At 34.6% G+C, this 20,686-nt stretch overlaps 1 protein-coding gene across 2 annotated transcripts in view; it reads left to right on the top strand.

Annotated features, from left to right (window-relative positions):
• The window catches only part of LOC148948063 (fidgetin-like protein 1), an 86,403-nt gene that overhangs the window by 44,177 nt on the left and 21,540 nt on the right, over positions 1-20,686 (top strand). For both annotated transcript variants that reach the window (XM_089095189.1, XM_089095188.1), the window contains 4 exons: positions 1,947-2,131; positions 3,532-3,756; positions 6,366-6,573; positions 17,287-17,513. In XM_089095189.1, the coding sequence (XP_088951315.1) occupies positions 1,947-2,131; positions 3,532-3,756; positions 6,366-6,573; positions 17,287-17,513 (845 nt within the window). The remainder of the gene's footprint in view (positions 1-1,946; positions 2,132-3,531; positions 3,757-6,365; positions 6,574-17,286; positions 17,514-20,686) is intronic.

The raw sequence follows: 20,686 nt of genomic DNA, 5'->3' as shown, positions 1-20,686 counted from the left end.
ACAGTATAAAATCTCTGTGTCTTCCCTTAATTTCAAACATATTTTGTCCAGAACAACCCTTCTTTATTGACAACTGAATATTTTTTCCCTGATGGTTGTTGATAGATTTTTGTTTATGGAAATTTATCTTTTCCAGAATGTAATTATGGAATTTTTCTGGAAAAATCTAAAGGAAATTTTAGGCTATATGTCTTCTAATATCTTCAAAATATCTTCCTGTCCAGAACGTAGTTGAACGTAACTCACGTATAAGGTTGGACAGAGGAACCTCAATTGCATTTCCTATTTTTTTTTTCTTTAATAAGAGTTTAAATTGTAATTTTATTTAGTTCTTCAGCTTCTTTCTTTTTCTTTAAAGCCAGTACTATTTTTAGTTTTGTCTTTTTTTTAGTTTTACTTTTTATTTCTTTTTGCTTAATTTAGGCCTACCGTTTTTCACTGTCATAGGTCTTGGCTTAGTTTCATTTTTTTTTGTTTTACTTTTTGTTTCTTTTCTTCAGTCTAATGCTTTTCATTGTGTTATATCTTGGATTAGTTTCACTAGCTTAAAGTTTTTTTCTATGCTCCCAAGTTTTATCACGGTCTTTCAGTTTGGATTTAGATCTTTCAAGTCACAGAAGAAACAAAAAAGATCATGAGATTGCAGGGAGGGACTCGTTGGCCCCTCCACTTGTCGTCAATGCAGCTTTTCTGGACACACTTATTTTGTCTTATTTACTGGCCCCTTCAAATGAAAAGTTTCGGATGTTTAATTCATTATGAAAAAGTTTGTAACACAGTGATACAAAGGGACTACTTAAAATTTATTTGACCTATGAGCGATCATTTTAGCCCTTTAGTAAAGCTTTTAGTAATATGTCCTTTAAATATGCTGGTAATTTAAAATTTAGATCGTAGAAGGCAATTACCAGCCAATTAATGTGAAATTACCAGCTTGGGCTGAGATCAACTTGAAAATCCATTGCAGTTAATCAACTCCTGAAGTGGGAACTAAAATTAAGCGCTATTTTTGCTATCAAACTATGAAAGCAATCGTCCCTTTTTATTTATTGGTAATATAAAATTTAGGTTGCAAAAGTCAATAAGTATTTCAGTTCGAAATTACCAGCTTTGGCTGAGATCAACTCGAAAATCCATTGCAGTTAATCAACTCCTGAAGCGGGAACTAAAATTAAGCGCTATTTTTGCTATCAAACTATGAAAGCAATAGTCCCTTTTTATTTATTGGTAATATAAAATTTAGGTTGCAAAAGTCAATAAGTATTTCAGTTCGAAATTACCAGCTTTGGCTGAGATCAACTCGAAAATCCATTGCAGTTAATCAACTCCTGAAGCGGGAACTAAAATTAAGCGCTATTTTCGCCATCAAATTATGAAAGCAGTCGTTACTTTTTATTTATTGGTAATTTGAAATTTTAGGTTGAAAAAGTCAATAAGTGGGTCAGTTCGAAATTACCAGCTTGGGCTGAGATCAACTTGAAAATCCATTGCAGTTAATCAACTCCTGAAGTGGGAACTAAAATTAAGCGCTATTTTTGCTATCAAACTATGAAAGCAATAGTCCCTTTTTATTTATTGGTAATATAAAATTTAGGTTGCAAAAGTCAATAAGTGTGTCAGTTCGAAATTACCAGCTTTGGCTGAGATCAACTCGAAAATCCATTGCAGTTAATCAACTCTTGAAGTGGGAACTAAAATTAAGCGCTATTTGTGACATCAAATTATGAAAGCAATCGTTACTTTTTATTTATTGGTAATTCCAAATTTTAGGTTGAAAAAGTCAATAAGTGTGTCAGTTCGAAATTACCAGCTGGGGCTGAGATCAACTCGAAAATCCATTGCAGTTAATCAACTCCTGAAGCGGGAACTAAAATTAAGCGCTATTTTCGCCATCAAATTATGAAAGCAGTCGTTACTTTTTATTTATTGGTAATTTGAAATTTTAGGTTGAAAAAGTCAATAAGTATGTCAGTTCGAAATTACCGGCTTGGGCGAGAGATCAAATCGAAGATCCGTCGCAGTTGCATCGACTTCCCAAGTGGAAACTTCGACAACTTGGAATTGACCTTGCAGACTTGGAGGAGGAGCAAGATGAGAGTCATTCCAGAGTCAGGACTTTACCCATTCAACAGTTAGTCTTTTTGTATCTATCCATTCTGATCCTACTTGGTTTAAATAATTTTTTAGGCTACACTCCCTTTCCATTTACAAATTAAAATAAATGAAAACATAGAAAAATGGCAGCAATATTTTAAACAAGACAGTGGACAAAACAAAAAAAGTAAACTTTAAATAAAGAAAATTCAAATATTTCGGCTTCACGTCAACGGCAAAACAATTTAAAATAAATGAAACTGGCCTAAAAAAAATGTAAAAAAAAAACATCAAAGGTGACAACATAAACGTTATACAAAAGAAAAAGATGAAAAGAAAAACCAATATATAAGAAACGCACATTAAAATTCAATCATTAAAACTGAAAAAGTTTTTTCAGATTTTCAAAATAGTTCTAGCATCAATATTTCAAGGAAGTTCAACTAGGACTGGTACACCAAGCGAAGTGAAAAAAGACTCATTCAAATGGAATAAAAAAAACTTACAGACAAGCTCTTAGACTCAAGTCTCATAAGAATTCTCAACGTTCATTGGCAGCAGAGGATAACCAATTAATCCATCCGCGACAAGACTGGCCAGCCTCTTGTGGTGGATTTCATAAGAGCTGGCCGATGGAGATACGTTAGCCACGTACTACGTATGGACAAACCCCGGCTACCAACTGCTTTGCTCCACTGCCAATCATCGTGTACGAGTCGCAGAGGCAGACCCAAAAACACCATGCGCTAAACGTACCAGACAGATCTTCGAAACTTGAACCACATTAAAAAAAAAACAAATTAGAACACAAAAAGCCGTTACATGCTAACTCTGTTTTCTGCATGGTTATTATATAGTATCAAGCAAGGTCGCATCCAGGATTTTTGTTTGGGGTGGGGGCTAAGGGTTTGTAAGAAAAAAACTTAAAAAAACTCATTTAGAATTTGTTTGTATGTATTTTTTGCTGTTCTACGAGTTAGATTTTTTTTAGGAGGGGGGTCAAACCTTATACCCCAACCATAATAATATTACATCATAATACTGTGTAAACTATCCTTGCTTTTTCTTTCGTCACATTCAGTTTTCGTCACATTTGAAAAATTAGTTTAGAACATAAAGAGCCGTTACACCCTAACTGGCACCGCCGATCTTTTTTTTGCATAGTTGTTATATAGTACCAAGCAAGGTCGGATCCAGGATTTTTTTTTTCAGGGGGGGGGGGCTAAGGGTTTGTAAGAAAAAAAAGTTAAAAGATGAGTAGCTGCTTTGCCCTAAGCCTCCTTATAAAATTGTTTTCAGTATCATGAATTTGTTTTCAGTATCATTATCACATGCACTCATAATCTGCTTTACCCTAATCCTCCCTGTGAAATTGCTGTAAGTAACATCTATGTGAACACTTGTGATTATCTACTTTAGGTTTACCTTTTCTTACAGTTCTCATCGAGTTCAAAAACGAAAGTTAGAAGATGATGAAGCTGTACACCATAATCAAACCCGCGGGTTTGTGAGTGCTAGGCAGCAGAAACTTATTGACGACTCTGAAAAAAATGCTAACCTTGGAGGAACCAAAAAGACGCTAGGAGTTCGCCGAGGAGTCAGTAACGCCCCTTTTATTCCACCTATTAAATCAGCATTGTCAGATGACGGTGGGAATCGCAGGTGAATTTTTTTAAATATTAGCTGTATTTAATGCTTTTTATAGAAAATAGGAAATTAAGGAAAATAGTATTAGTTTCTATTTTTTCCTTTTTCTATTTCATTTCTACTTTCGAAGGAAAAAAGTGTTTTGTGTTTTTTGAAAATATACATGGTCTGTTGCATTTTCCTTTGGAGATTCTCTTTTTTTCGTCTGAAAATCAAGCTCCTCATTTTCTGCTGTTGATGAAGATGGCAATGAAGCTACCAAAGATCGTTTCGAAATCTGTATTTTTCCAGCCCAATTTTAAAGTCGCAAAAATTGGATTTACATGATTATTATACATTATTTTGTAAGCCTCTTGATTTTTGCTGGTATTACTATTATTGATCTTATTATTTATTCATAACTCCTTAAGCAAAAAAGAAATTGCTAAGCTTATTATTTCCATTTTGAATTTAATACTGCCTCATAACTAAGTTATTTTCTTCAACAAAACCACGACAGCAAAATAAGAAATGAAACTAAATGGCGTTTCAAGACAGGCGGTTTAAGACTTTGTATGAGAATGCCCAAGGAAACCGTGTTTTTGATTATGAGATGTTTTCTTAGTTTTGCTTTAGTTTTTATTCTATTTGGCTGATTATGGCTATCTAGAATCTAGGACTATCTAGAAAGTAGGCGGTCACCATCTAGAAAAGTAGTGTAGTCTTTTTAGTTACTTTTGTATAAATATAGAAAAGATTACCTTAATGTGGGGAGTATACTATAAGATTATTGTATTTTAATTTATTTATTTTTCTAATCATTTCTTTAACAAGAAAGGGCTCCCATGTAACTCAACCTTGTTTAACTCAACCCACATTCAACTCAACACCCGTTTACCTCAATCCCCATTCAACTCAACCCCATTTGGTTCAAGATTCGTTTGGCTCAACCTCCATGCATCTTAGCCATCGTTCCAGTCAACCCTCGTGTGTTTCATCCCTCACTTAACTCATCGAAATTTAGATCAGCCCCACGCAGCTCAACCACTGATTAGCCAAACCCCGTTTGACTTAAACCCGTTTTTACTCAAACCCATTGGCTCAAGTGTGCTTAACTCAACCCCAGTGAAACTGAGGCCTCTCATTAGAGTTAATTTAGGGTCAAGTGACATGGGGTTTGAATAGGGTTTGAGCTGCATGCGTTTGACTTAACGTTGACTTGTGCGTTTGACTTAAACCCTGTTTTACTCAAACCCCGTTTGGCTCGAGGCTGTTTAACTCAACCCCAGGGAAATTGAGTGCTCTCATTCAGTTTAAACCCTGCGACAGGTTATGTTAGGTTGAATAGGGCTGAGGTGAATGGGAGGAGAGTTAAATTAGGGTCAAGTGACATGGGGTTTGAATAGGGTTTGAGCTGCATGGGGGTTGAATTATCTGGGGTTTATTCCGAGAGCGCTGATTTAAAATGAAGGTGATTTAAAATGGGGTTGAGTTGAGAGAGGTCTAAGTTGAACAGGTTTATGTTAAATCCAAACTACAAAAAACTACTGCCTCTAGCCAATATAAGTTGGATGAAATAGACCTGTATAACCAAATATAAGGAGTGCTAAAAAGGAAAAAGAAGAAACTTCAAAGAGAAAGGCTCGTGCGGATTTTCAAACCCAAAGAATGCATAATAACGGTGCTATAATTACCTAGCAGACAAAATAGTTTCAGGATATTTTATTTTCATAGTGGTTGAATTAAGATACGTTTGTTCTGAGGGGGGGGCTGAATTGAATGGGGCTGATCTTAATTGGGGTTGGGTTGAGAGAGGTTTGAGTTGAATGGAGTTGAGTCACATCCACAGCACAAAAAATAGTGTCTCTAGTCAATACAAGTTTAATGATATAGACTTGTACAACTAAATATAATGAACGCTATGAAGGAAAAGAAAACACGCTGACCGAAAAGATTTTTACGGAATTTGGCAGCGAAAGAACGCATAATAATTGTGCTATTCAGGTATATACGAAATAGCTAAATTACCTAGCAGACAAAATGGTTTCAGGATATTTTGGTTAATATGAATATTATGTTTAAGAAGGAATTGTAATTATCTGTAAGTTTTTCGATTATAATTTATTTAAAACATAGCCAGAATGCATTTCGGATAATGCAAAGCGTAGTGTATATTCTTGTGTGACGACGAAAGAAAAAATAGTTGCCCCCTTCTCCCAAACACAAAATTCAAAATCCTTTCTTCCTTGTAAAAAAAAAAATGCTGAATTTACTTAGTTTAAAAATACTTAGTTTAAACTCAATCCCCTAGCGTGGGACAAAAAAGAAGATGCTTGACATACTGCGTATAAAGTTAGTCAGCTTTTAGGGAAACCAACTCACTGTATGCAATCTGAATTATGAAATATACTTGAGTGTTTTTATGCAATTTGTTTTTAATAACATCCCCCCTAAAGTTCTTTCAGACCATCACCGCTTTGCTAGCAAATCGTTCGTGGGTTCTTTTGCATTTTGGGTTCGTGAACGGTAAAAGAAAAATCGTTTTAGCCCAGTCAAATTCGAATTTTTCTTCTTGTAATATTTACTTTAAGTTTAAAATAATATTTCAGTTGAAACGTTTTTTATTTGAAAATTTTACTTTGTAGAGTTGACTGTCGTGCTAGAAGTTTTCAAGAGGGAAACAGTGGCCGTGCTGACCCAACTTTCACTGAAGAAGATGAAGACTTTGATCCTCGGTTGAAAGGAATTGACAAAAAGCTGATTGAATTGATAAAAAATGAAATCATGGATGTGAAATCCCAAGTGACCTGGGAGGATGTTGCTGGACTAGAATTTGCTAAGAAAACTATTAAGGTAACCTCCTTGTGGGGGATTTGATACCTTAAAGAATCAGCCTATCTCCATTATAATCTTTTTTTAGCTTGTGTGACCAAACTATTTAGTATTGATTGGGCGGTCTTGCCATAACTTGCAGAGCTTAGATAAGCAATCCGAATAAACGGCCGAAAACTAAAAGTCGACATTTACTTTCCCTGAAATCTTGGAAAAACCTTGTAACTTCTCTTGTTTTGTGTTAAAGGTTGATATATTTAGTTTTAGAGAAACTTATATCATTAAGAAGTTTAAGTTTTGCTTTTTCCATCGAACGGAACAGAATTTTCTTTTTAAAATTTTCTGTCCCTAAAAATATTCTAGTATACGTGGTAGGAAAATTCTAAAAATCACCTTAAAAGAAATGTCATCAGATGAATTTGACATTTGATTTCTTTGAACTTTCTTTGGTGCAACCTGACAATTCCATTGTCTTTTCAATCAAATTTCATAATCAAATCACGAACTCTCAATAGGTTTCAATGATAAATAGTCTCCTGGGAGAATTCGCTGATGGTACCCTTTGGCTTTGAGACAGTCAGCCGACGTTGAGGCTCACGGAATGACCTTTAATATAGCAAATCCTCTCTGGTTTAAGCGACTTGTGAAGCTTATCCCAGTTGCCTCAATAAAAAATATGGGAAGGGTTCAAAAGAGAGAACAGAATAATATGCTCCATAATAGGACATGTTTTTTTAAACATGTGATAAAGATCGTTTATATATTTCAGAACAAGTATAAAACTGACCCTTGAGGGGCACCATAATGTAAACCATGGGTCGCCAGCCTTTTGTTGTAAAAGGGCCAAGATTTTACGTGGGGCTATTACGCGGGCCGTATTTAGGTCTCATGTCATTACACTGTAATGTAGTATTGTATGTATACTATAATGATTAGAGTATATCTACAATATTTATATACAAATATTGTAGGTTTAGAAATAAAACGCTTAATGTATATTTTTATGACGTTTATCCTTTTGTTGTTGAATTCGACTTGCATTTTTTTACATTAGCTTGCATTTTTTGTAGTGGAGATGTGTAGTATTGCGTCTAAATATATATCCGATAACCAAGAACAGTGTTTGTTTTTTCGATAATTCAGAATTGAAAGTTTGCTTACAAATATATGTACTACCAAACAGTAATTATTTCCTAAACAGCAAATAACGTATAAACAGTAATTATTAAAACCAAACAGTAAATATATAAAACCAAACAGTGATTATTTCCTAAACAGCAAATAACGTATAAACAGTAAATAACGTTTTAAACGCCTTGGAGTTTTCAGAGGGCAAACTTCCATAGGAATCCACCCAGTTCATTTTTCCTTAAAAACTATTTTAAATGTTGTGTCACTTTGCAAATTTATCATGTTAATTTGGAAATCCCTTGGTAAATTATTATTGATATCCACTGCCAAAGGGTGTTCGGAAATATCCATCTTACGTGAGATCTTCTTGAGATCAGCAAACCGATTTTCAAACTCAGTTTGGAGTTGCATTAATGCACTTTTCATTTTAGTATTTTGCAAAATAAAATTCTTGCAAAATAAAATTTTTGCAGAAAATAAAATCTATACTTCTTCTCTTGCTTTCTTTCAATTTGGAAAGTGTTCGAGCTTTCTTTCATCGATATACTTCATAGATAAATATAGTTTCGCTTCAAATGCGTAACATCCGAATACATCTAGCATATAATTTTTTGTTTAACAAAACAATGCATGTAAAGACGATAAACGGGTCGGCCAATAAATGAAAACGAAGAGAAACATCAAGAATCAAAGAATATTTCACCCGTATGCAACAAGGCGTCTTCAGCATAGACGCAAAAAACTAGAAACTAAAACTAAAGAATATATATATATATATATATATATATATATATATATATATATATATATATATATATATATATATATATATATATATATATATATATATATATATATATATATATATATATATATATATATATATATATATATATATATATATCTATCTATCTCTCTCTCTATCTATATATCTATCTCTCTCTCTCTCTCTCTCTCTCTCTCTCACTATCGCACAATGCCCAATATAGTACATATATGGCTATATATATATGGCCTATATGGCCATACATATATAGCTATATATATATGGCTATACATATATGGTATATATATATATATATATATATATATATATATATATATATGGCCAATGCCCAATATGGCCAATAAATGAAAACGAAGAGAAACATCAAGAATCAAAGAATATTTCGCCCGAATACAACAAGGCGTCTTCAGCATAGAAGAAAAAAACTAGAAACTAAAACTAAAGATATATATATATATATATATATATATATATATATATATATATATATATATATATATATATATATATATATATATATATATATATATATATATATATATATAAAATAGACTAACATAAAATATATAATATACAACTAATTACATTTACAATTGGCAGCCACTTTCATGAAACCACAAAAGTAACTGGATTAGAAGTTTAGAATAACAAATGGACTAGAATATATTATTGCGACATAATTTTATGCAAAGCTTTTGATACTGCTAGACGTTTAGGCTTGTTACTTGAACTAATCCCCTGGATATTTTGCAAGACTTTATTTTTGAAAATGGGTTTATTTTTTTAATGATATCATAAATAGGTTCAATATTTATATTACCAGTATATCTATTAATTGATAAACGTGCGAAAATATGCTTATTATTTCTAATGCTTCAACAGCCCATTGAGAGAAACCTTTATCATTGGAAATGGCTGTTGCTTCCTCGAACTGTACAAAATGGTCCAGATTATAAAAGATATGTTCTTCTAAAGCTGAAGTAAAACTTTTTGGAGGTTTTGTAAATTTTAGAGCATTATCTATTGAGTTCTGGTGCTCAATAAAGCGTTCTACATATTGTTAGTGGGTTCGACCGACGTAAAATTTTCCACAAGAGCAAGGAATACTATATACTCCACTTGCCAAACTATTACGTGTCATATCTTTTCCAGAATTTAGAAATTTACTCAATGGCCTGATTAATTTAAAACAAGTTACAATATTATGTTTCAATAAATTCCATTCAATTTTTTCCCAAGAATTGGTATGTAAGATAACGAAACATATCCATTGGAAATACTAAGGGTTCAAAAGTTGAGAATCTTCGTCTTTATTACCTTTTTCATGCTTAATCTGCCTTTTTTTTATTATTTCATTGACAAATTTTACAGGACACCCCTTGCAAAATAAATTGTCGCCCTGGGACACCCACCTACACACCTACAGGACACCCCTTGCAAAATAAAATGTCACCCTTGGACACCCCTACAGGACACCCACCTACACACCTACAGGACACCCCTTGCAAAATAAAATGTCACCCTTGGACACCCCTACAGGACACCCACCTACACACCTACAGGACACCCCTTGCAAAATAAAATGTCACCCTTGGACACCCCTACAGGACACCCACCTACACACCTACAGGACACCCACCTACACACCTACAGGACACCCCTTGCAAAATAAAATGTCACCCTTGGACACCCCTACAGGACACCCACCTACACACCTACAGGACACCCCTTGCAAAATAATATTTGTAAATACAATAATTCACTATCAATATACTCCAGGGAACAAAATTTAAAAACCCTATCAACCAATGATATGACGGTTCCCTTTTTTACTGAAATTGGGTGACATGAGAGAAAATTCAAATACCTGTCATTATTTTCATTGTTTATGTCATTAGTTTTTAAAGACACAATATCAATTCGCCCATGTTTCATTAAAAATTAATCTTTCATCAGTGATCTCCTTTTGTTAGAAGCCATCTAGGGCGTATATTTCCTCAAAAACAAGAAATAAAATATGGGCTTATGCATATCTATTTGTTTTTACAGAACCTATCAGCCAGTCTCTCCCTGCCTCTTTGGCATTGCTCCAGTTCTGAGGGATTGTCTTGTTTTTTTATATAGCAAAGTAGTTGATGCAGTCTAAGTCACATGCACTGGCAATTGTAGTTACAAGTAGTTTGAGTTTCAGTCCCAATCAGTCACAGCCACAAGTATTTGCAGTTGCAAGTAGTCACAAATTCAAGAAAGCAATCCAAGATATATTGCAGATAGGCCATTTTACATCCATATTTGATTATAAGTCCCCCTCAAAAGGTCCTGAATTTTCAACTTAATACCTTTATCTGTTCCTAAGATGTTGTAATATGTCCTTATGACAAATTTGGATGAACATAGTGTCTTTCCATTTAATTCAACATCCCCAATAATATGATTTGAGAGATCAAACGTACCACCCCCCTTTTTTTTCCTGGGATATTGCACATACACCCTTTTCATAATCTGCATATGTATTGTAATTTTTGATTTAGTTTCACTCTCCCTCTTGTTTCCCTGAAAGTTGAAACTCAATACCTTATTCTGTTCCTGAGACATTGTATCTATTCTACTTTGACAACCTGGATGTTCTTAAACCTTTTTGATGACGGTTACCCTTAAAAAATAAAAAAAAATTACCCTTGATTTTGTAGACGGGTATCACCTGGTACATTTTTATTTCCCAGTGTGTACAATTTTTTCCTGTCCCACTATATATCAGATGACGCCCATCTACAAAATCAAGCGTTGGTTCTTTTTCTTCTGAAAATTTTGCATAAGATGGCCACATAAAATGACTAAACACATAAAAAGAATAAACAAAGAAAATCTAAAAGAAAAATATTTTTGAGAGGGTGTTTCCCAAACTCTGAGGTAGGTTTAATCTAAACAAAATTTGTAGCATACCAAAATAATTAGTCTGGATGGTTGAACATCAAATTAACTATGATAGAGGGTGTCTACGGATTTTTCAAGAATGCTAGATGGCGCCCCATTTCATTCCGTTGTGTATTGTTATGGTCCGTCAGATCGTTGCGGCGAGGCTTTTGCGGGCCGCATCAGGTTCAGGTTCAGATTCTTTTATTTATAAACTAAATACAACTACAATATGGGTATGCCTGGCTGAGGGTCTAGCTCGTATTACCAGGCAACCAATAAAAAATAAACCCAACAAAAACATAATATATAACTGCATTTGTACATAGTCACACTTTTGTAAATAGCTAAAAAAGAAAGAAAAATGTAAGACTTACCAAGCATCACCCCAAGCCAGCAGCCAAATGGAGAACAAACTAAAACAAAACACCAAAAATAGTGAAGTGAAGCCGTGGGGAAACCCTACCAATAGAATGTGCCAGCAGGAAGACCATAACTGAATTAAAAAAAAAAAAAAAAAAAAAAAAAAAAAAAAAAAAAATGAAATTAAATAAAATGATCAAAGGGTTAGTAAAAGATTTTTTAAATGACCCCGCAGTGTACCAACAGAAAGACTAATATTAAGACCCGACCCATGCACATTCCAAAGTAGGCTGCAAGCAGCGCGTGGGCCGCTGGTTGCCGACCCATGATTTAAATGCAAATATTCGAGTAACTCCCGTTCAGTGTCACACGCTGGGGAGTGATTAGATAAGAAATATTGAACCAAATAAAAAAAATTGGGATCAGTGGGAAATTCAGCATATGTTTTGTTTTTGTTTTTTACAGCGGGTGAATATGAATTGTCAACACTAGGATCGTAAACTTGGAGATTAGCATCAAAAAGCCAGAATTCATCGTAGGATCCATAACAGAATAGTATGTTCCATAATAGAACATACTTGTTATGCTTGTACTAGAAAGATCATTTATATATACCAGAAACAACAATGGGCCCAAAACCGAACCTTGAGGAACACCATCACATTAATGCAAAACATCGGAGTGGATTCCTTTCATTCTCACACGCTGGGGTGGGATAGCAAATATTGAACCCAAAATAAATAATAAATAATATAACTTTCTCAGATTCTCTCAGATTCCACCATTAAAAAGTTTCCGAATGAGTATTTCATGATTAACTAGGTCTAAGGCTTCACTTGTGTCTAGAAATACAGTAAAATGACATCTATCTTCCCACAATTTTACAATCTACTTTTAATAAGCTTTACACTTGAAATAACTGTAAAAGTGAAATTTGAATATAATCAGTGAAAAATGCCTATTCCTTCCTTTACAGTGGAATCATATTAGCGAATTTTAAACAATCTAGAAAACCATCTGATTTTAAACATTTCAATTGCTGGATTAGAATGACAGTTCTTTTCTTCTTCTCTCTTCCCCCCTCCCCCTTTTTTTAGCCAAGTAATCACCTCGAAAACATTATAAACAGAAAATTAATTAATATAACGGGTAATATAAACTGAAGAACATTTAAAGAAAGGAAATCCCCCCACAAGCTCCATTTTTCATACTTTTTACTCACTCAAATAGTTTAGATACTGGTTTAAAGTACGCTGTCACTGTCAATGTCAATGATCACTGTCACTGTCATCACTGTCATCTTGTAGGCAATGGTGGAATGATCCATCATCAGTAAATATAGGTATAGACGAAATAATACTATCACCAATATTCACGAAAGAATTACACGTATGGTTAAAGACTAAATTTTCAGGATCAATCATATCTATGGGTGCCAGTAAGGGGGGCAGCCCCCCCTGGTTGAATGATGGTGTCATATATTTGTATTGATTTAAAAAAAAAATTCCACCGAATAAGTTTTCAAAGAAAACTAAGTAGTAGTAGTAGTGGTATGACGGGACTAGACCCTTAAGGTCCAAAGAAAAGTAAATAGCTCTATTAAGCCAAAAATGGTCAAAAATAAAGTAAAATAATCTTCAAAGCGTAAAACTACCAAAAATCACTATAAACAATTAAATAAAACTCAAAACGAACATAAATTATAATAAATAGCCTAGTCAAACTCAAAACGAGCAAAAATTATTATTACTAGGGCTGACAAACCTCATGCCTTGTCAGACCAGAACATAACTTAGGCTTTACGGAAAAAAAAATGACCATGGATTGTCAGTAAATATACCTATACTGATATTTATTCCTTATAATAAAAAAAAGGGTAAAAAAAAATGAGTAAAAAAAAAGTCTTTTATTTATTTAAGTAAAAAAGGTGAAAACATTTCAACATATTTTGTTTTCAGTAAAGCGCAAATTATGTTCTGGTCTTGAGAAGGCATGGGGGTTATCAGCGCTACTAATGTTAGTTTGTGCTCGTTTCGAGTTTGAATCGGCCATTTATTCTAATTTCTGTTCATTTCGAGTTTCATTTATTTATTGATAGGGATTTGTGGTAGATTTATGCTTGGATGATTACTTGACTTCATTTCTGCCCATTTTTGGCTTATTGAAGCTCTTTAGTTTTCTTTGAAAATCTTGTTTTTTTAGATGAATTTCTGTCCGTTTTTTATAGACAGTCATTTTCATGAAATTTTTTTTATATCTTTTAAGTTTTTGTCTTTATATAAGAATCTATAGTTTTGCATAATTGTGGGGATTTGACATGCCCAATATCGCTAAAGAAATAATTGCTGGACCGTTCTACTATGCTGAACAAAATAGTTGTCTCAAAATTTCGACTAGATGTGTTTGGGAAATAAATCGGCTTGAGAGACTGGCTGATTGTCCTCCATTTTCTTTTTAGTCTTAGAAAGGACTCTATTTGAATCGAATTATCTTCTTTAAATGTTAGAATGATATTTCTAGCCATTATAGAGTGGTGCTGCCTATGATATTGCTTATATGCCTTTTTGAAAACATGCATGTATACAGTTTTTTTCGTTAATTGGAACGCCCTCTAAACACTTCCTAGAAGTTTCACTTTAATACTCTTAGCGCCATTAGTTACAGTAACTGTAGTTGTAATGCTAAAAGTATACACATTGTGCCTTCTGGCTAGTTCAAAATCCCCCACAACTTACTCTTAAAGATCTAACTTAATAATATAAGTTGGTCTTGAGATATTGCTTTGTCACCTTTTTGAAAGTCCACATGTTCATAGTTTGTTCTGATTTAGTTTGACATCCGCCTAAATATTTCTCATATTTGTTTACTGAAGACGTTGTTATATTCTCTTTGGACTATTGGCTACAAAATGGCTATCTCACAACTTCGATCGAATGTGCATGGGGAAAATAGTATATAAGGGGGGCTATTTTCTCTCCATCAAGCTTGACTCTTAAAATTGAACTAGAACTTTGCATTTCAAATCAAATGAGCCTCCTGTAAATTTCACAAAACCACATCTTCCTAAAAACCTTACATCCCCGGGGCATAACTTAAAATACTTACCCCCATAACCTGAGGGGTTATGTCAACCCCCAAGACCATGTTATGGGACCTTTGGACTATTTTACAACAAATGGCTATCTTAAAATTTCTATCGAATGCATTTGGGGAAAATATGACGTGTGGTTGGGGTATAGCTGCCCTCTAATAAATTTGACTCTTAAAACTGGCTCTTCAACTTCCGATTTCAAATTCAATGAGCCCCCTTCTAAGTTTATACGACCACAGTTTCCATAAAAACCTTAAATGCCCTCGGGATATACCTTACAACCCTTGCTCTGAGGCCTGTGAAGGCCTCAGGGCAACTACGTCAAACAAAATAACTATCTCGAAATTTTGACTGGAAGTGTTTGGGGAAATGATGGGCCGTGGGAGGGGGGATGGTTACCCTCCAATCACTTTTGACTATTACAGAGGGCACTAGCCCTCTCAATTAACAACCGACTGAACCGATGACGCATCTGATAGAAATTAAAATTTTTATCAGATGCGTTTTGGGAAAATGCAACGTGTGTGTGTGTGGGGGGGGGCTATTTGCCTTTTGATCACTTTGACTCCTAAAAAAGCACTATAACTAACACCATAACTTAAAAAAGTACTATACCTGGTTGCCCTCCATGAGCTCTTTTTGAAGTTCCTATGACATTTATTTCTGTAAGAAGTGCCCTGGTCTAAAAAACAAAACAATATATTGGGCCCACATTGCTCTTTACTTAGGCAGCGCTATCACGCTGCTTATGATATTTTGTCTTGAGATTTCAATTATAGATTACTGGAAGTGCTGATTAGACCAGTTAAGCCCCCCTTAAAATTCAGCCTATGGGTGTCCATGATCATATCCGGACACAATCATATGTAGTTTAGAATTTAGGATAATAGCTGACCTTATTATCTTTCAACTTTCACTAGGGTTTCATTCGCAGTCCTTAAACTAGTACATTGAAATCCCTTTAAGTTTTCATAAGCGAGTTAGAAATTAGAAAAATTGAATATGAATTAGCAAAATTAAGTTTAATTAAATGTTTGGGGCCATATTTTTGGGGTGTTATGGAATTTTTAAAACAATATATAAATCAAAAGAATTAACTTTATATGTTGATTCCAAATATATATAATTCGTCAAGTTTGAAGTTACCCATCAAATCCACGAGCCTGATAAAATTTGCCTGATTTTCAAAAAGCGGAAAACACCCTGAAAAGTACAAGCCATCTTCATGAAGATCACATCATGAGATTCAGCATATCAGAAAACTCTACTGTAGAGGTTTGAAGCTCCAATCAACACAATGTGGGATTTTGTATTTTTCCTGTTGGAAGAAAAATCATAAATGTTTTTTTTTTCTTGGGGTGACCATTTCTAGCCAATGGTCCCATAAGATTGGGAGAGGGCTTATACAAGTGGGAACTAAAAGTTCTAGTGCCCTTTAAATGATAAAAAAGATTCGATGGCAGCTTGCCCTCCTCTCACACCCCCTTTCCCCCCAATGACATCCGATCAAAATTCTGATACAGCAATTTCATTCAGCATAGTCGAAAAGTTCGATAATAATGCCTTTCAGGATGACTTAAACCCCCATTGTCACTGGGAAACGGGCTGTAAGTTACGCATTTTTCCCATTGCTCACATATAATAGTTGTTATTGGTAAATGTATGGAACTTTTTGGAGGATATTTTTCTTCCTTTTTTTTTGGGGGGGGGGTTTCAACGGGGAATATTTTTCCGAGGGGAAAAGATTTTTTTTTGTGAAAATTTCACTACGGGGGGGGGGGGGGGTTCTTGATATGATTCGAAAATAGTCAGAAATTAAATTATGAGAATAAGTGTTTTTTATACTGAAAGTAATGAGCAACATTAAAATTGAGGAACGAACAAAAATTATCTTAAATGATTGGGGCTGCCCCTTCTTCAATCCTCACTCTTTACGCTCAAGCTTGACTTTTTGTCACAGTTTTGTAAGTTAGAATGTTCAAAGACAAGGGCGGTTGAATTTGAATGCTAGTTATTTTTAAAAAAATTTGAGACTTTAGCGTAAATAGTGAGTGGTGAGGGGTAGCACCCTTCGTATACGAAATAATTTCTGTTTGTATTAAGCTTTTATACTGCTCCTTACTTTCAGTTGAACGAACATGTTTTCTTAAATTTAATACCATCTAGAACGAATTTCGTAATACGTGTTCTTTTAACGACGGAGGATTATTAAAAACAGGTTATTGTTGGTGACAAAGGTGGGGGGGGGGGGTCTGAGGGTCTTTATGACCCGCTTCTCCAGTGTTTGTTGCTTCCCTATATTTCCTTGTCTTTCCAATAAAATTTGCCTTTTAGGTTTTTTAAGCTGCCCCTTCCTCCAAGACAAGACCTTGTGCACTTGCCTGATTTCTGATACTCAATCATTGTATATGTTTATTATGTGTGCCATTAAAATATTTATATTTTGTAGGAGATTGTTGTTTGGCCTATGCTGCGGCCGGACATTTTCACTGGTCTCCGAGGGCCACCAAAAGGACTTCTTCTCTTTGGCCCTCCTGGCACTGGGAAAACTCTGATTGGAAAATGCATCGCCTCTCAGTCAAAATCTACTTTTTTCAGTATTAGTGCGTCATCACTGACTTCAAAGTGGGTGGGTGAAGGCGAGAAAATGGTTCGGGCCTTGTTTGCTGTTGCACGGTATGAAATCTAATAGCCTAAGTGAATGTGTGGGGTTAAGGGTGCCAGTTAATAAAAATTTTGGGGGAGGGTTTAAGAAAATAATTACATGAACATGCAAATAATGTATTTTTCAAAATCTAGGAGTAGTATCAAACGTCTCAATTGACGTTTTTGTGTCTGGTGTGTTGATTTGCTGGCCTGGTATCCACACTCTCTGAGCATGTCATAAAAGCCAAGCGCGTGGGGGGGGGGTATTCCTAGTTTGGATGAGATAAAGGGTTTAAAGGTACTGATATTTAGTATTTTGAGTTTGATTAGGGCTCTTTTAGACGAGTATGAAAACCTTATCATCACTGTAAATACTATCACTTTTAGTCAAAAATTTACATTTCAAAAATGTAAAATATGAACGTCGCTCTCTAATTTAACGTGAAGAATATTTTTTTTTTCAATTTAAGTTTAAAATTGATATATGCCTTTCCAAACTAAGTATTAAAGAGCAAAGCCAAGATTATGAAAGCGCTATAAATTTAGGTCTAGAACTAAAGATATACAAAATATCTAAAAATAAACACAGGTTAGAAACAGGGGGTCTAGAAACATAGATGGCCATCTGAGAATTAGCTTCACGTAACACTTGAATACTTTCCCTTGCCAAAGAGGATATTAAAGTATCACTTCATGGGTCAATTTACTATCTCGATGGAGTTTGAAATTGTCTGTATGCAATGGAATATAAAATTTTACGATTCAAGGCAAACATTTAAAAACTAGTCCAAGACAGGAATTAAGACTAAACTAAAACACAGTTCAAGTCTATTGGCTCTTGCACAGGTCACATGGCTTGGTCCTGAAAATTACCTTATGCCTGCTGGTTTTCAGCCTTTTGATTATAGATCTATATCAGCCTATTGGCTCTTGCACAAATCATCTGGCTTGTCCTGAAAATTCCCTTATGCCTGCTGGTTTTCAGCCTTTTTAGTATAGATCTATATCAGCTAATTGGCTGTTGCATAAGTCATATGGCTTATCATGAAAATTAACTTCTGCCTCCTGGTTTTTCAACCTTTTAATTACAGATGTATATCAGCTTATTGGCTCTTGCACACCTTATATGGCTTTTATTGAAAATTATCTTATGTCTGCTTGTTTTCAGTCTTTTAATTATAGATCTATATCAGACTATTGGCTCTTGCACACGTCATATGGCTTATTTTGAAAATTACCTTATGCCTGCTGGTTTTCAGTCTTTTGATTATAGATCTATCAGCAATTGGCTCTATTGCTCACGTCATATGGCTTGTCCTGAAAATTACCTTATGCCTGCATGTTTTCAGCCTTTTGATTATAGATCTATATCAGCCTATTGGCTCTTGCACGTCATATGGCTTGTCCTGAAAATTACCTTATGCCTGCTTGTTTTCAGTCTTTTGATTATAGATCTATATCAGCTTATTGGCTCTTGCACACGTCATATGGCTTATTTTGAAAATTACCTTATGCCTGCTGGTTTTCAGTCTTTTGATTATAGATCTATATCAGCTATTGGCTCTTGCACACGTCATATGGCTTATCCTGAAAATTACCTTATGCCTGCTGGTTTTCAGTCTTTTGATTATAGATCTATATCAGCTTATTAGCTCTTGCACACATCATATGGCTTTTACTGAAAATTACCTTATGCCTGCTTGTTTTTCAGCCTTGTGATTACAGATCTATGTCAGCCTATTGGCTGTTGCACACGTCATATGGCTTATCCTGAAAATTACCTTATGCCTGCTGGTTTTCTGTCTTTTGGTTATAGATCTATATCAGCCTATTGGCTCTTGCACACGTCATATGGCTTGTCCTGAAAATTATCTTATGCCTGCTTGTTTTCAGTCTTTTGATTATAGATCTATATCAGCTTATTGGCTCTTGCACACGTCATATGGCTTATTTTGAAAATTACCTTGTGCCTGCTGCTTCAGCCTTTTGATTATAGATCTATATCAGCTTATTGGCTCTTGCACACGTCATATGGCTTATCCTGAAAATTACCTTATGCCTGCTGTTTTTCAGCCTTGCGATTACAGCTATATATCAGCTAATTGGCTGTGTCATAAATATTCTGGCTTATAATGTAAATTAACGCCTGCCATCAGGTTTTCAACATTTCGCTAACAGATGTATAACATCCTCTTGGCTGTTGCACACATCATCTGGCTTGTCCTGAAAATTACCTTATGCCTGCTGGTTTTCATCCTTTTAATTACAGATCTATATCAGCCTATTGGCTCTTGCACACGTCATATGGCTTATCCTGAAAATTACCTTATGCCTGCTGGTTTTCAGACTTTTGATTATAGATCTATATCAGCTTATTGGCTCTTGCACACGTCATATGGCTTGTCCTGAAAATTACCTTATGCCTGCTGGTTTTCAGCCTTTTGATTATAGATCTATATCAGCTTATTGGCTCTTTCATCATCGTCATATGGCTTGTCCTGAAAATTACCTTATGCCTGCTGGTTTTCAGCCTTTTGATTATAGATCTATATCAGCTTATTGGCTCTTGCACACGTCATATGGCTTATATTGAAAATTACCATAGGCTGGCATGTTTTTCATTATAGCAATTATATATCTATATCAGCAATTTGGTTCTTGCACAAATTATATGTCTTGTAATGAAAATTCTCTCATTCTTACAGTTTTTCGTCATTTTGATTATAGATCTATATCAGCCATTTAGCTGTTGCACGTAATATGGCTTTTCATGAAAATTACCTTATGCCTGATGGTTTTCGGCCTTTTGATTATAGATCTATATCAGCCTATTGGCTGTTGCACACGTCACATGACTTTTCATGAAAATGACGTTAAGCTTACAGTATTTCAGCCTTTTGATTATAGATCTATATGAGCCAATTGGCTGTTGCATACGTCATATGGATTGTCATGAAAATTATATAATGCCTCCAGGTTTTTAACCTTTTGATTATAGATGTATATCAGCCGATTGGCTCGTGCACAAGTCATATGGCTTGTCATGATATGTACCTCATTCAAGCAGGTTTTCAGCCATGCGTTTACAGATGTATTTGATCCTTTTAGCTCTTGCGCACATCATATGACTTATCATGAAAATTAGCTTATGCCTACTGGTTTTTCAGCCTTGTGATTACAGATCTATGTCAGCCTATTGGCTC

Source organism: Artemia sp. Qi Xiang Cuo, chromosome 10 (genome assembly GCF_049724085.1).
Source record: "Artemia sp. Qi Xiang Cuo chromosome 10, ASM4972408v1, whole genome shotgun sequence".
NCBI lineage: Eukaryota > Metazoa > Arthropoda > Branchiopoda > Anostraca > Artemiidae > Artemia > Artemia sp. Qi Xiang Cuo.
This window is presented reverse-complemented; position numbering and strand designations above follow the sequence as displayed.